This window comes from Penicillium cinerascens (assembly GCF_028974065.1).
Source record: "Penicillium cinerascens strain IBT 15544 chromosome Unknown scaffold_4_segment0_segment1, whole genome shotgun sequence".
Classification (NCBI taxonomy): Eukaryota; Fungi; Ascomycota; class Eurotiomycetes; order Eurotiales; family Aspergillaceae; genus Penicillium; species Penicillium cinerascens.
This window is the reverse complement of record NW_026695298.1, coordinates 923,215-939,223: the sequence shown is the minus strand read 5'-3', so window position 1 is coordinate 939,223 and position 16,009 is coordinate 923,215. Positions and strand designations below refer to the sequence as shown.

General features: G+C 52.7%; 4 protein-coding genes across 4 annotated transcripts; 2 read left to right on the top strand and 2 right to left on the bottom strand.

Moving 5' to 3' along the window:
- Positions 1-1,276: 1,276 nt before the first annotated feature.
- Positions 1,277-3,229, bottom strand: has1 (ATP-dependent RNA helicase HAS1; the record flags this gene model as incomplete). Its single annotated transcript, XM_058456501.1, has 3 exons — positions 1,277-1,531; positions 1,587-2,569; positions 2,638-3,229. 3 exons carry the CDS (start codon positions 3,227-3,229, stop codon positions 1,277-1,279), a joined length of 1,830 nt encoding a protein of 609 aa, XP_058303400.1.
- Positions 3,230-6,086: 2,857 nt separating this feature from the next.
- On the top strand, positions 6,087-8,315 carry N7498_009444 (transient receptor potential ion channel family protein; the record flags this gene model as incomplete). Its single annotated transcript, XM_058456500.1, has 1 exon — positions 6,087-8,315. One exon carries the CDS (start codon positions 6,087-6,089, stop codon positions 8,313-8,315), a length of 2,229 nt encoding a protein of 742 aa, XP_058303399.1.
- An 841-nt stretch (positions 8,316-9,156) lies between these two features.
- N7498_009443 (putative U1 snRNP complex component Yhc1) lies at positions 9,157-10,028 on the bottom strand (the record flags this gene model as incomplete). The annotated part of the gene is made up of 4 exons (XM_058456499.1): positions 9,157-9,545; positions 9,627-9,713; positions 9,775-9,900; positions 9,962-10,028. 4 exons carry the CDS (start codon positions 10,026-10,028, stop codon positions 9,157-9,159), a joined length of 669 nt encoding a protein of 222 aa, XP_058303398.1.
- A 4,367-nt stretch (positions 10,029-14,395) lies between these two features.
- Positions 14,396-14,881, top strand: N7498_009442 (DUF3602 domain-containing protein; the record flags this gene model as incomplete). Its single annotated transcript, XM_058456498.1, has 1 exon — positions 14,396-14,881. The coding sequence occupies one exon, from the start codon at positions 14,396-14,398 to the stop codon at positions 14,879-14,881; it is 486 nt and encodes a 161-aa protein (XP_058303397.1).
- Positions 14,882-16,009: the final 1,128 nt, after the last annotated feature.

Sequence of the window (16,009 nt, the reverse complement as noted above, 5' to 3'; positions counted from 1 at the left end):
GATTGGGCTGCGGATCCCGGATCTTCTTCGGTTTCCCCGGTTGTTCGCTGGGTGGCTGGTAACTAACTATCTACACTTTATTCTCTACTCTCTACGCTCTACACTCTACACTCTATTCCCGGCATCACTTTCCCCTTTGCCATCCAGGTACCGCTTCGTTACCACTCCCACACGCTGACAGCTGTTGACACCCCCTCTTCACACAAGGCGCACACGGATCAGCTGCGGCCCTCCGTGGGACCCGCTGGGAATCAGTTGGCCGAGATGCAGAACCGGATCGACTTGACTGGTCGCCTAGACGACCCGACGACCCCGGTCCGGAGCCCCAGTGATTGGCCCTGGCGCCTGCCAACTCATCACTTTCGTCACATCTCTAAACGATTTTACGGCTTGATCTGAGGCTGGCAATTGGATTTCGATTTCGATTTCAATTCTGGAGATTCACGCCCCATGCGCGCCATTTGCAAGGGGGTTTCTGCATGTCACTAAATATTCCTATCGGGGCCGCACCTACAGGTGTGCAGTTCGTTCTTTCTGCGCCTACATGAACGCCCGTAAAGCGTGAGGATGAGGTCGCATAGTTTCTTCACCGGGGCGAGGGGGGGTTTGATGCTGTCTTGCCTTCCCGCGATTCTAGCTCCCGCAAGGATAAGTCTTTGCTATTTGAGCCCCAGACAAGAAGTCTGAAGTTATCCCCGCCCGTCCTACCCTGCGGTCCTACACTAGGGCTTTGGTTCGCTATGTACCCGCGAAGACCGATGCTCTCGATACATCTCGCCTTCACAGCACTAGCAAGGCTTGAAATTTGACAGGTGCCATTTGGTGAGAGCCTAATCAGCCGCAGGGCCCTAAGAGCAAGGGCCCGAGCTGCACTAATTTAGTTCGATGGAGACTGACAGGTATAGCCGTGCGATTGCCGCCCTGCCCTTCCTTCTCATCTAATTCCGACATGGGGTGTTTGCCTATCTGGGCAAATTCTCATGCTCCACGTGGAAGGATTTTTCCACATGGCATAAACTTTGAAGGGCCCTCGCATTCCGGCAGATTCTGCAATAGGGTAAGGGAGAGACGGCCTTGGCATCTCTCGCTATGTATCCGATGCTACTAGCCGACAGGTTGGCCCCGGAGCTGTTGTCGACTGCGTAAAGGACAGGAGGAAAATCATTTAGAAATAGTCATGGGAAATTGAAATAGATATATCTACACTAGTAAACTCCATGCCGGTAATGAAGATGCAGACGACCAGTTACTTTTTGTACCACATTCCTTTCATACACTAGTCATCGTGCTTGCGCTTGAACTTCAGCCCCTTCCCGTTCTTGGGCTGGCTGCCGTACGTCCGCCGTCCCTGCTGCTCCTGCTTCTTGTCACGGCCCAAGCTGGCACCCAGTGAGATGTCAATGCGCGGTGGGGTCGAGAATCCGAAGCCCTTGGCCACCTTGACGAGGTCCAACTTGTGCACGTCGAATACGGAGCGAAGAGAGTGGGAGGCGTACGCCTGCAGGTATGATCGATATCCATCCTTCGCGGACTGTAATATGAGGATTAGCTATAATTCATGTGATGTGAGTAGGTTGTGTACTGACCTTGTTTAGATAGTAGTTTTGTCCAACGAGCTTTTCCAGCTGGGACTGAACGTTGACGATCTTTGACTGGGGGAACTCGAACTCGACGACGGGCACGCGCGCCTCCTTGAGATGCTTAAGGAAGCCGACCTCTGAAGGCTGCAGGAACATCAAACTGCGGCCCTTGCCGTTGGAACCACGGGCAGTACGACCCACACGGTGAATGTAGTCACGGGGGTCATCCGGAGGGTCGAACTGGATGATCCAGTCGACGGCGGGGATATCAAGACCACGGGCAGCAACATCGGTACAGATCAGGGTGCCCTGGCTAGCATTACAGAACTCGAAGAAGGTGTTGGTCCGCTTTTGCTGCTTTTGCTTGCCGTGCAGTTCCAAAACGGGCAGATCAATGTAGTTCAGAAGCTCTGCGTGGTAACTAACGCACTTACAGCTGGAGAAGAAGACAATGATCTTCTTCTTCAGGTTGCGCTTGAGGAAGGAGAACAGAAGCAGGAAACGTTTATCGGCTTCACAGATAACGTAGCCTTGCTCCAACCCCTCCACTGTGCTGTGCTCCTTGCGGTGGTCAACGTTGATATAAAGTGGGCCAGGGCGCAGAGATATCCGGGCCAAATCCTCGACCTTGGTAGTTTGAGTGGCGGAGAAGAGCATAGTCTGACGCTCCTCAGTGGGAAGAATCTTCACAATCTGGCGCATCTCATCCTCGAAACCGACCTCGAGGATACGATCAGCCTCGTCAATGACCAGGGTCTTCAAGTTCTTGAAGACGAAGCCCTGAGTGTTCTGGAGGTGATCGAGCAGACGACCGGGAGTGGCGATCAACAGGTTGACACCCTTGGCCAGCTTGTCGGCCTCGGCGCGACGGTTGGCGCCACCAATAACGATACCGTAGGTTTGAGAATGGTGTGCCATGAGTTCACGGGCAACACCGAAGATCTGCAGCGCCAGTTCGCGGGTAGGAGAGACGACGAGAACACCAGTACCTGCGGAGAGAATCAGTATGGCGATCTTCCAAAGGGCCTGGGGCAAAAGAACTCGGGAGTGGACTTACCGTTTCTCGGTTTGAAGCGCAATGCGCTCAGCATCTCGATTGCGGGAATCAAGAAGGACAAAGTCTTTCCAGAGCCAGTCTTCGCCGCACCCAAGACATCACGTCCAGCAAGGAGCGGGGGAATGGTACGCTGCTGAATCTCGGTCATAGTCTCAAAGCCCATATCTTGAATTGCTTTCATAGTCTTCTCGGAGAGGTTCAGCTCGGTGAACTTTTGCAGCTCGCCCTCCATCTGGGGAAGGCGGACATCGCCCATGACCGGGAGGTCCGTAGCATCATCCACCTTTTCATCGACGGCATCGGCGACCTCCTCAGACTCCTCCTCGCTGTCCTCATTCTCGTCCCCATTCTCCTGCTCCTCGACCTCGTCGGCGCTCTCCTCATCGTCGCTGGGCGAATGGCTCACTTTGCGCTTCTTCGTCGACTTGTCTGATGCGGGCTTAGAGGGCGCAGCGGCCTTCTTTGAGGAGACCTTGGGGCTAGCCTGAGCCTTCACGGGCTGGGGTGCTTCCTCATTATCAGCGGACTTGGCACCGTGCTTTCTCTTGCGCTTCTTCGTGATGGACTTTGCGGTGTCCACGGGGCCGGGCATCTTGCCGGTTGAGCGCACAGAAAATAGTGCGGGTCAGGCAAGTCTTAGTAGAGAAACCCGAAAATCGGATTGGTTCGTCTGCGTGGACCGGTGTGTTTTGATTTTCGAGATGGCTATCGCTGCGGAAAATCATTCTGCTACTTTTTTTTCCTGATCGGTGAGACTCGGCAGAATCTCCATATCACGTGCTGATAGGGCATTTGGTGCCCCTTTTATCAGGCGCCGATCTGGTAGGCAAGTTAACTAGTTAACGAAATTGAGCGTAGTTAGCTAGAGACTATACACGAAGCAATTCAAGCATCGTTCGATTGGACTCGTTTAAGAGGCACCATCTGGCCGCCTGATTCTCATCAGGTATTAAGAGTTTCAGGTAAATTGTGTCACCCCACCTCTTCGTGAGCACATGGCGTGAGCGAGCATAGTACCGGAAGTCGAGGACGGTTCTCATGCAGAAGTACGTGCCCAAGAACCCCCCCGGGCTCTACGGATACGCGAGACATATGCCTAGACGCCGCGACCTTGGCCGGGCCCCGGAGCGGGGATTTGATTCACTCTAGCGCCGGACGACGATGTAGTTAGTCATTACTACTGTAATGTCTCACGCCAAGGGCTCGGTCTCAGGGGATTGGCTCTTGGCTGTTAATTGCCAGACGGCGCTGTGCTTGAGAAAAATGACCTTCACGGTCGGCATTACAACAGTGAGTGCCACGAGGGCCAGTTGAGACACGCAAGACACTCGACAGCGGTCCACTCGGGCGGCAACCATCTTCTAAACTGATTGGTCCGTTGAATGTACACGAGCCAAGCGGCTACCAAGGCTCTAGACGAATACATTGAAAATACTCAAAATTTGCATAACAGAGATTTTATGACAAGCGCAGCGAGGACGAATCAGGAGGGGGCGACGGCCAAGGGAAAAATAGACGGGCCAATTCAGAGCCACGTAATGGCGCGAAATTAAACCCTGATCCAAAAATAGGGTGCGACCCATGGCTCGCGTTGGAAGCCGTGACAGCCCAGCGTAATACAGTACTCCGTACGCGCATCGGCTTCAGCTTCTCAGTCGCACCCGCTCACGGGTCAATGGCGTGCTAGGGATGGAGACTGGACGGGATACACCCACGTCATGCCGATCTGCTTCGATCACCACTTTCTCCCCGCGACGATCAGGAGTGAACCAGGCTCGAAAACTTCTAGGACTCGATGTGCAAAGCGTTCTAGAGCACACGTGGAGACGTTTCCAGTCGAGCTCCTAGCGCCCGAAATCTGACACCAAACATTTTTGGGTGAATCTACATGCAAAATTGTATGCGTGGGCAAAGGAGGCTGTGCAGACGCTAAAGCCCTAGTAATGTGATTGCGACTGCTCGAAGATCACGATCCTCGTTCTCGTTCTCGATTTAATTTTAATTTTAAGTCGTGGTCTTGTGAGACACAGATTGGCCATCACGTGTGGTCATGAGCGACTTGGTCTTTACCATGGTATACTTGACGTCTGAGGGTCTGATCCTTGAGACATGTAGATTGTTATGCTGTAGAGAAGAATGAAGGCCCGTGACTTTTTTTTTTTGTTTACCCCCTTGCTCCATTCAGGGGTATAAAGAAATTAGGCTCAGTGTGCGCCAGGCAGACAAGATACGGAAGTACGGAGTACCCTAAGGAGCCATGCAAAGAAGGCCCCCGGGAACGGTACTCGTGGCCCCGAGGGTAACGATGTGCAGCGGTCCACCTGGCACACCAACCAGACAGCGGGTGAGTTGATGCACCTCCACAGTTCCCTCTGGGCAGATGAGATAATACAGTCTCTTCAGCAAATGATGACCCGCTAGAACCCGCCGCGATCCATCAACCGCTTCCGGGGCCCAGAACCACTCTTGAGGACGCGTGTGCACAGGTCTACTCTATAACTATGTCTTTTGTTAAGGTACTACCTACCTAGGCGGTAGATATAGAGAGTCCGAGAGCCTACTCTCGGCCTAGGTACAAACAATGACAAGGGCCACATGCCCGGGTGCCTTAATATAGACCCCCTCTCCGGGCATGGTACACATGAAAAGCGCCTCAGGACCCGGTGGCCTGGGAAACAAACTGGAACGCAGGTAATTTCCATTTATTGGGCCTGGGCACCCGCACTGGGGTCACTTTACGGTGTAATTACAGGGCCGTTACGGTACAGTCCACATTCCACCCGGACCCGCCGTCTGTCCCTGAAACACGAGAGGCAAAGCGCTCCAGGACTTCCCATCTTTAACTCCCTTCTCTTTGTACACCTGTACACTTGTTGCACCCTGCTCAAGGGATCCGTTTCGCATCCTTCTCAACCCTGTACTTCGGTACTCCTTGGCCCATACTGTGTGTGTCGCCGTTTCGCTCGCTCTTCCACCCAACTACGCTACCTCCCTTTTCCAACCAGTCCGCCTCTTGTCGCCTTCCATTCGCCGTTTTCACTTCTTACCGGCCCTAGCTTCTACTCTGGCAGCAATTTGCTTCGTCGCCATTCGGATACCGTCCACGTACTGTCATTCAACTCCACTGACCATATACCAAACCCCTTGTTTGATTCGGAGACCCGATGACGCTGTGAAAGGTCATAAATAAACCGACCGAGTTATCGCATTCCCAATATCGCACGCCTTTGAAAGGTAACATCTATTGCCACATCTACGGCGACCTTGGAATTTCAGCGGTCCCACCCTAGTCACCCACTTCGCCGCCTGGGACACTTCCGCATCCGGCGGCTGCCAACGTGGTACTCTGGAGTACCGATCTGACAATCGCCTTCACACTCTTTCTCTCCCGTCACCTTCCCGCCCGTTTCGAATTCTCTACCTGACGGCCTTGATTGCAGATCGCCAGTATGAGGTCGTTATCATTGCTCACTTTCTTCGTTGCCTTTTTGGCGCCGATGGTGTCCGCAGTGAAGCTGCTGGAGTCCAATGCGCTGAACGTGTGCATGGAGTCTAGCAATTTCACTGCCACCTACTTTAATGTCGTCTTCTACCCCAACAACAACACGCTCACGATCGGCTTCGATGGTGTATCCTATATTTCCGGCAAGGTCATCGCGGACATGACGCTGACTGCTTACGGTTACGAGGCCTACTCGAGTACTGTCGACCCCTGCAATATCTCCGGCATGGGTATGTGCCCGATGGCCCCTGGTCCCATTGACCTGGGTCCCGTTTCTCTTCCTCTTCCTTCAGACACGGCCTCCAACATTCCCGGAATTGCCTATACTGTTCCCGATCTCGATGCGACTGTGAAAATTGTCATCAAGAGGAAGGATACCGGAGAGAAGATTGCCTGTGTGGAAGCCAATCTTTCCAACAACAAGACCGTCTACCAGTTGGGTGTCGCATGGACGACTGCTATCATTTCCGGCGTGGGTCTGGCAGCATCTGCCATTACCTCTGGATTGGGACACTCCAATACTGCAGCTCACGTTGCGGCAAACGCGCTCTCTCTCTTCGGATTCATGCAGTCTCAGGCCATGATTGGTATGACTTCGGTGCATATGCCCCCAATTGTGGAGTCGTGGACCCAGAATTTCCAGTGGAGTATGGGTATCATCCACATCGGATTCCTGCAGACAATCTGTACCTGGTACCAGCGCGCGACAGGCGGTACTCCCTCCACCGTTCTCTCCCAACTTGGCGATACCTCTGTGGAGGTGCTGCGCCGCCGCAAGCGTGACTTCATTGACCCTGCAATCAACATGATGAGGCGCGCACTTGACTCCCGGGGACTGAGCTCCCTGTCGAAGCGGTCCAGCTCCAGCCAGAAGCTCTTGATTGTGCGTGGTATCGATCGTGTCGGCTTCCGTGCCAACATCGAGGAAACAAACATCTTCTTGACCGGTCTCATTTTCTTCGTCGTCTTCGTCTGTGTTGTTATCCTCATTGTCGCTTCCTTCAAGGGAATTTGCGAGTTGCTGGTCAGGAATGGCAAGATGAAGAGTGACAAGTTCCAGGACTTCCGCAACGGCTGGAAGGTTGTCACTCGCGGGATTTTGTTCCGTTTGACTTTGATTGGTTTCCCCCAGATGTGTGTTCTCTGCCTCTGGGAGTTCACCCAGCGCGACTCGGCTGCCGAAGTTGTTTTGGCCGTGGTTATGATTCTGTCCTTGCTCGTCGCATTGGGCTGGGCTGCTCAAAAGGTCATTCGTCTTGCCAAGCGCTCGGTGACCATGCACAAAAACCCGGCTTATATCCTGTATTCAGACCCCTCCTGTCTCAACAAGTGGGGTTTCCTGTATGTTCAGTACCGGGCCACAGCGTACTACTTTGTCGTTCCCTACCTCGGCTATCTTTTCGTCAAGGGAATGTTCATCGGTCTGAGCCAGTCCGCTCCGGTCGTCCAGACTGTCGCCCTTGTGATTCTGGAGGCTGGTATGCTGATTGCTGTCTGCGTTCTGCGCCCGTGGATGGACAAGAAGACCAACATCTACAACATCTCTATTGCCGTTGTCAACTTCCTTAACGTGATTTTCCTGCTGGTCTTCTCTGATGTTTTCAACCCGCCTGGCATGATGATTGGTGTCATGGGTGTCATCTTCTTCGTCTACAATGCAGCGTTCGCCCTGGTTCTTCTTGTTCTCGTCTTGATTGCGTCAGTCTATGCCGTTGTGTCAAAGGACCCTGACACCCGTTACCAGCCCATGCGCGATGACCGGGGCTCCTTCATCAAGTCCCAGACCCAGCTGACCACCGAGCTGGATGCTCTGGGTGCCACCGCTCGCGGCGACCTCAAGTCTGGACAGTACCACCAGAACCCATTCGACGACGACTCTGCTTCCATCTCAAGTGGCAACGGGGCCAACATCGGCCACAACAACCTGAATGTCGCCCACAACGGTGCCCATGGCCAGCCCCCGCACTCGCCCGTGGATCCGTCAGTACCGCTCTTCCCTAGCAACGGCTCTCCCCAACGGGGATCCCCGCCTGGCTACGACCATTTTGGTCGGTCAGCGTCACCCCGTCCTGGTAACTATGGGGATGCGCCAGTCGGTGTATCTGCCATGGCACCAACATTCAGAGCCCAAAACAATTCCAGCCCATGGCAGCGGGGAGCTGGCTACGACCACTAGGCGAAGTCAAAACAGTTCTTGAATTATTTTTCAGAATTTCCTGAGATGAAGATATGTCAATTTTTAGCGGGCAGCGATGGTCTATGATCCTTTCCATCCGCCATCCTTTTGGGTCCGGTATCTTATTTTTTTGGTTGTTGAATCTGTCCACTGCTTTTCGTCGACTGTCCCCTCTTCCTCTTCTCTTCTCAATCCACCTTACCTGGGTGTGATTATACCCATCCTCCCTATGGGAGCGGCTTTTCAACCATGTTTTCTCTACACACCCCTCCTTTCTTTCTCCTTCTGTCTCAAACCTTTTCCCTCCCCTAGTGGAAGGTATTTCCACCCTTGCGGTCGACGTGTACTTCTCTTTTCCTTACTACAAGCTGGCGTTTCTGATGCATTTTGGATTACGGGGATCGGCCTTGGGTTTCTCGTGGGCTTGGAATATAAATTTTCCTTTTTTCGTTCCAGCGTACCCTTTGGGTCTGCGTTTCTTTGTACGGCATAGTACGCGCAAAGTAGTCCGTCCTAGTGTTTAAACGAGATCTTGTCTACTCCTTCATGCTCAATGTGACTGGTATAGAAACGGCAACTTGATACGAAAGATTTGATTTGCTTCTTTAAAACAGTGGGTTCTTGGTTATGCATTCCTACCCCGTGACGGGTTTTTATAGTCCAAGGAAACCCAAGTCCTTGACAGAATTCTCGGTACCGTAAGTTTCTTGTGCAAGTGAAAAACAGAAAACGCTATTGTACAACACCGTGATAACACCGTAGAAGCAGAAGATCCTTTTGCCCTCTTTCGCGACGATTTCCCTTTTGTAGGGAGAACGCCAAAGGACAAGACGCAACGTGATCATGAGTAGGTTGGAGATCTCAACCGATATGAGAGGACGTCGATATAGGGAACCGTAAAGAAAAAGTTAAGAGCATAACACCGCACCGATTGGGGAATCACCACCTGTCTCCCCGACCGGGAGGCGGAGCGTACCCTTCTGAACCACGGGGCCCGGTGGGAATAGGCGAGTTCGACGCACCGGCGTGGCCAGGCATCGGGGGAGGGAAGGCGCCTCCCGCCATGCCGGGCGGGGGGATCGGGAAGTTTGGCGGGAAGCCACCGGGAGGAGGGGGGAAGATTTGCGCCTCCGGGCATGTTGGGCAACGGAGGAGGGAAGCCTCCTTGGGGAGGAGTACCGGTAGCGTTGCCGTGCGGGAAGGGAGGCGGGAACGGGAGACCGCCGGGGGCTGTCCGATTGTCATGAACCTTGTTAGTGGACTGCCGGCCATGCTTAAACGGGCTGTATGCTTATGTTTGGTTTGACTTACGAGGCAACATTCCTGGGGCGCCTGGAGCTCCGGGGGGTGGAAGGCCGTGGAGACCGAAGGGCGGGGGTGGGCCTTGTCCTGGAAGACCTTCATACGCGATTAGTTTTTGGTTGGTGCTTCGATATCAGGCTGCGGTGTATGAACGTACCAGGGAAGCCAAAGGGAGGAGGGAATGCGCCAGGCACCATGGCGGGATTGGGGAGAGGCTGGCCCTCGGCGGCGTAAGAAGAGGTGATAGAATCGATGACCGACTGGGCTTTCTCTTGACCGATTTCTGGATGTGACATTGTCAGTCTTGCTCGCTAGAATCCCGTATACCAAGGTTCCAAACTCACGCTGGTAGTACTCCACCACGTTTCGGAGGTGGTTGCGGCCGGAGTTATGGGCCTTGCGCACACTCATCGAGTCGTGCGTGAGGTAGACATCGCAGTAGTCGCCTGTAGTCAAATACAAATGTCAGCTACCTAGCCCTTGTGCTCCGGAAAGTGGTCGATATATGAGGTTTGTCGATCTGGCCGGGTCCGGAACCAGGCCGATATCACGGGGAGTTCGCGGGGGGCAAAAATCAGAACTAGTAGCACCTACAAAAGAGTGCAAAGTATGTCAGCTTGAGTTTCTCGATCATAGGGAACTAAAGGGTACATATATTTCGGCATCTTCTCGGCTTATTCTGCGAGCACTTGGCCGCAGTTGCGCGCGAGACGAAAATTCCCGTTCGGGATGGGAATCGCTTGACCGGTGTCTGGGCTTGTTTCGGATATTGTGAAGCTTATCAAGGTATCTCAGACTCAGTTAAAGCCCTTGCGATAGGCGACGGGACGAACAATGTTGGAGAGATTGCTAGACGGAGGGGCGCAGGACGTCGAGCAGCTTTGATGGCGAGGAGCATTTAGGCGGTGACGCGTGGCAAAATTAGGCCTTATCGGGCCAGTGCTAAAGTATCACTTCTAGCTTAACTACCCAACCCCAAAACTAGGGGCTCCTGAATAGACGCACTAAATAAAAATACTGGGAGTTCAAGCTTGACACAAATTTACTTATTCGTCATGTCTTCCTCACATTCAGGCATCATTGACCTCAACGGCGGAGCGGTTTTCGGGGATCTGTAGGTGAACGCAACAGCAATATCTGTATGAAGCATTTCGACCTAGAAATCTGCAAATATTATCTACTGCAGCGAGCACACTCCTGCGGGAAGTGCCATTACCTTCATTCGTCAGTGCGCTCCCTCTATCGGTCGGTTGTCACTTTGCCTGATCTCTATGAACAGATCTAGTATGAACTGGTTTCTCTCATCGCGGTCCTGGAAACAGACATGGGTCTTTTGATCCTGATTCCGTAAAATTGTATTATTTGGTCAGATAGGGCTTCATGCCTGATACGATAATCTTCAACGCCTTCGAAACCTATACCACGATATCAACGTATCGATTCTCGGTCACCTGAAATGACTAATCGCAAGGATTCACCCAACAGATCGATTTGGCAAGATCATGCAGCGAATGTTGTTATCGGCGCAAACCTTGAACTCTCTCAGTACCAACACGATAAAGTTAGCTTGATATCACGGCGGCCACGACGCAAAGAGCTTCAAACTGCTGGGATCAAAGCCCTAAGAGCTTTCTCGGAGTTTCGACCTGAACATATCCAGTCTCGGAAAGGAAAGTTTGGAGACGACATTCTGGGTCTTGTTCACATTACTCAAGATGTAATCGACTTGGATCTAGAAGAAACCCCAAAAGATAATCACGGAAATACTGTCGCCACTTCAGCCAACCAGATATCACGGGATGCTTCGCCCACGTGGCGAAGAACTACGAACAACAAACCCATGACAATCTGTCATTGCTCTACTGGTATTCGCCAAGCACGCGAGCATGGATGCAATGAACAAAGATCGTAAAACTGCTGTCATCCAGGCTGCGAAGAACGGACATGCAGACATGGTCAAATATTTATGTCTCATGAAAATACAGTGCTATAGATTGCTGCAGGCAAAGACACGTGAGTATTGTTCGGCTGCTCGGTCAAAACGCCAAGATGGACAGATGAAATTGGGAGGAGTCAGCGTTGTTTGCGGCTGTAGTTAGTGGAAGAAAAATGGAGTTCGGTACCTGCTGAAGTATGGTGCTAGAATCGACAGAAAAACGAAAGTCCATTTTAACCTTCTCCCAGATAGCCAATGTTTCTTTGAAAGTAATCCTAGACATCTATTGATTCCCTTTTTCAATGTTTCTTCAAACGTCTCTTGATTATGCCTGGAGAGACAATCATGGCCGCCCGGCGAGGCCAACGTCCAGCTGTATCAATGGCTCTGTTTGGGTGATTATAGCAGCCGGACCGTAAGTCAGTCCCTCGTACAACACAAGCTAAGCATTTTATCCAGAACGGTGATCACCCAGCGGCAGCCGCCCAGATCCCAAGTACCGATAACACATGCCCTGACACAGGATCCGGTAGGTTTGAAAATCCACATTGCTAAGCCCCGACTCCAAACCCTAGCCAACGTGTCACAATTGACAGAACTCCGGAAAGCACAGTTCTCATTGCAAATACATACTACGTCGCGCAACATCCGAGCACGTAAATCGCGCAATTGATCACCAACTCCGCTACAGCCGACACATATGAGCAATGCCCATGGCAGAATGAAGACATCTTGCGTCATCGAAGCACCTTGCCGGCCGGACAGGAAGGAGGACCCGGTCCCGGTGGTCGAGACCAGCCCTCGATGGTAATCATGTGTCATCATGCTTCACCATTAGATAATAACGTGGGAGAGACGGTGGCCTGGCTCCAGCTGTCTCCACCAGGGTACATGAGCATGGATGAGGGTTTTTATGGGAACGGATTACACGATGGGGATGGCGCCGAGGTGATGTGTGCGACGTGCGGAGGCCGGATAATATCCCGCTTGGGGATGGCTTCGTTCCGCATTGAGTGGGATACTGGCCATGGAGTGCGGGGGACACTTTCCACGGTTCTCATTAGAGACGTGTCATGTCAGTACGAAGGCTTAGTTGATTGAGAATAGGGTAAGTGTCCAGAATATTCCCAGGACCCAGTGACGGCTACGGACTTGAAACAGAACCCTGTCGTCAGGTGAGGCGGAAATGATCTCTCGGGTACAGACCAGGGGATCCCGAGGTAACGCGCTCTTCCAGCGTCTTCCATGGTCTTCCATGGTCCGAAATACGCTCGGGCTACCTGCAATATCATGGGGTCTGATCAGGCCCTAGACGAGGCATGCGCAGCGTGATCTTAGGATGTTAGAGAAAGGCAGGATCAACCACAGAGGCAAGTCCTGTCGGAGTCCGGGGAAGTCGAAAATCTGGGGAAACAGCGCACTGACGACAGCTGACCCTAATTGGCCACCATTCACCGTGGTCGGGCCTCTCGGCCAGTCAGCGCACCTGAGTGGGAGAATTTTTCTGACTTCCGTTTCCGGCTTAGTTTCGTCCCCTGCCTGAACTTGAACTTGGGGGCAACCAGGCGTTCTGATCCAGGGGAAACCGGACGAGACTAACGTGCGCACCCCGTGGCAAAGCCGGTTCGAATGACCGCTGAATATTGTGCAGGGGCAACGCCTCGTCATCCTAGGCATTTCAGGCACGGTGCGTGAATTGTTCTCAAGGTGATCGCCCCCAGGTACCGCGAATTGACACTAGTAGTAGCCCTAGAGCGGATCGACGGAGGCCGAGGAGAAAAATTGGGTAAAATTTATCGCGCAAAACCCATCGCGATGGAGTCATCGTGCTGAGATCGGCAAGCCCTTTGGACAGAGAACTGGACGGATACCATCGTGTCCTACCAAGGTAGATACATCTGATCTACCTTGAGGGCGAGTGCGCTGCTCACGGGTCCCCGGGCCAAATGGCCATTGTCATTGCTGCCATCGCACGACATCGGGTTACGAATTCCACGTCAAACCGAGAATAGAAAGACAGTCCGGGATGATGCAATACATCGTGAACCAGTCACGGTCACACGGGATATGACAATGGGCATAGAAAACCGAGCCGAGCCACGAGGTGTCAGGGAAGGGGGATGCGGTGAACGGTATTACAGGTTGCCAGGCTGTTCGAGAGTCTGGACAACCGCTTTCAGGGAGCATGAGGTTTTTTCGGGAGTTTTCTGGGGGTAATGGAAACCGCCGCTCATTCCTGTTTTAAACGCCGACGCCGTTCATTGGCGCCCACTGCAGTTTCTGTTACGTGTTGGCCCGTATGGTTGGATGAGGTGCCAGTCAGATGACTGCGCTCAGCGCCGGCTTTCGATTAAAGCGGCCAGGCCTTGTGGGTGGATCGGGTGGGTCCAGTGGGTGCCTTTTGGTGTATGTGGTCCAATCATACCCGGATATCCCGGCACAGGCTGTTGCGGGAGCACCCACGTTGCTTAGTCCGCCCTCTCACGTCGCCCGAAACGGCCCTGAGTCGTTGCCGCTTGACCCCATTCATGACGCCGTAGGAAATTTAGGAGAACAAAAAAAAAAAATTGAAAAAATAAAATCCCCCACAGCGACCCAGAGACCCACTTCCCATCCAGCGTGTGACCCGTGGATGTCGTGCCTGGCCATGGTGACATGGTGAAAATTGGTCGCAAATGGACTCCATAGCCCCAACACACTATATAACTCGGTCCCCGCCGTGGTGCTGGGGTCCACGATCCTCTGCGATTTAGCAAAATTTTCATTTGCTTCACTTCTTTTGCACATGGACTTGGTCTCGTTATAGCTTGCCTGGCAGCTACATACTTTTGCATCTACAACTATGCCTTCTTCAAATTACCGCCTCATTGAGCCGCACCCCTCGGTGCCTCACACCGGCCGTCCGGCTGTGTTCACTGGTCGCGGAGGCCAGGGCAACGTCATTAGTCTCAAGAACACCAAGACCACCGACTCGCGCACTGCCACCGGCCCTGCTTCGCTCACTCGTCTCGACTCGCGTGCCCCGTCAACCTTTACTTCCGGCCGCGGTGGCGCCGGCAACGTCCACAGCTCAAGCGAGCGCGCCATCTTCAGCTTCGACGAGGAACTCGAGCGCGACCTCCGCCGTGCCGCTCCCGTCTACCACGTTGGCCGCGGCGGTGCCGGCAACATGATGTACCGCGACGACTCGAGCAACAGCCTCAGCCGCAAGTACTCTACCGGCAGCACCGCCACCAACAGCAGTACCGGCTCCGTCGCTGACCGTGCTCGCGACATGGCCCGCCGTGGCTTCGAGATGGGTTGGGGCAAGCTCAAGGGTACCGCTTAAACGGCTCACCCTCATCACGACAATCACGACTTTCACGATCACCCCAAAAAAAGTTCTTGCTTTCCCACCTCTCGCTGTATCTATCTCGTTTAATCGCGGGTTCGTTACAGACCAAGGGGACGATATCGTCTTCCAGACGCGATTTTAATTTTATATCTACTACGTCGCCCGATACCCCCGTTCTCGCGACTTGCATCAACACATCCCCTGCCGAGGGTGATATTTTCTTGTGATAACTCAATTCCGATCGTCATGGGTCGGCGTTTTGCATTCGTATCACGCCAGGTTCCAGGATCCGGGTGATTTCTCTTTTCTATGGACCAAGCATTACGTGCTCGATCGCGTCATCCAGATACTTTCAGTATCTTGCATTGTCCATCGGGGTCCCATGTACATATTTTCTTCTACCCACATATTTTCCTGTGTGTTTCTCTAGTCTTTCAGATTCCCCTATTACACCGTGGCTACTACTTTCTAGCTTCGGGCTTAACCGTGAAATAACATGATGTCGACTGACCAATGACTCACATCTCGGTTTCTTTCTAATTTTTTTAAATTTTTTAATCTATTTTTCTTTCGTAGATCTTAGTCAATCCGTAGATCTTAGTCAATCTCGAAATTGGCTTGACCAATATACACTGAGAAACTCTTTTCTGGCCGCACCGCTAAGACCTTAGTGCATATTATTTATTGAGCGGGCCGTATTAGATTAAGGGGCACAGTTCGTTCAACATAAATTTCAGGAAGACCTATGTCTTCTGAGCGGCTGTCCACCTGGTTATGCACCCCCTCGTGATCTATTTTCCATCCAGCCAAGATGCCAATGACTACTACTGTATTTGACCCCCATTTATCGGCCCAGCTTCACAACCAGATTCTTGAACGTGCGTGGATTGGTGCCGGACGAGATGTCGCTTCACTTCCGTCCAAGACCTGGTGGGAAGAGTCGTCCCCGATTCCATTTGATCTCGCATCTCGCCTAAACCCGAACTTGATCAGGTTCCTGCGGTCGGCAAGAGCCACTACGTTCGACTCTGATTCGGATTTCTATCTTTTCTATCACCTAATAGAGCGCCATGGGAAACATGAACTTAATATAGACGCTTATCTCGGATGGGGGGGGGATCG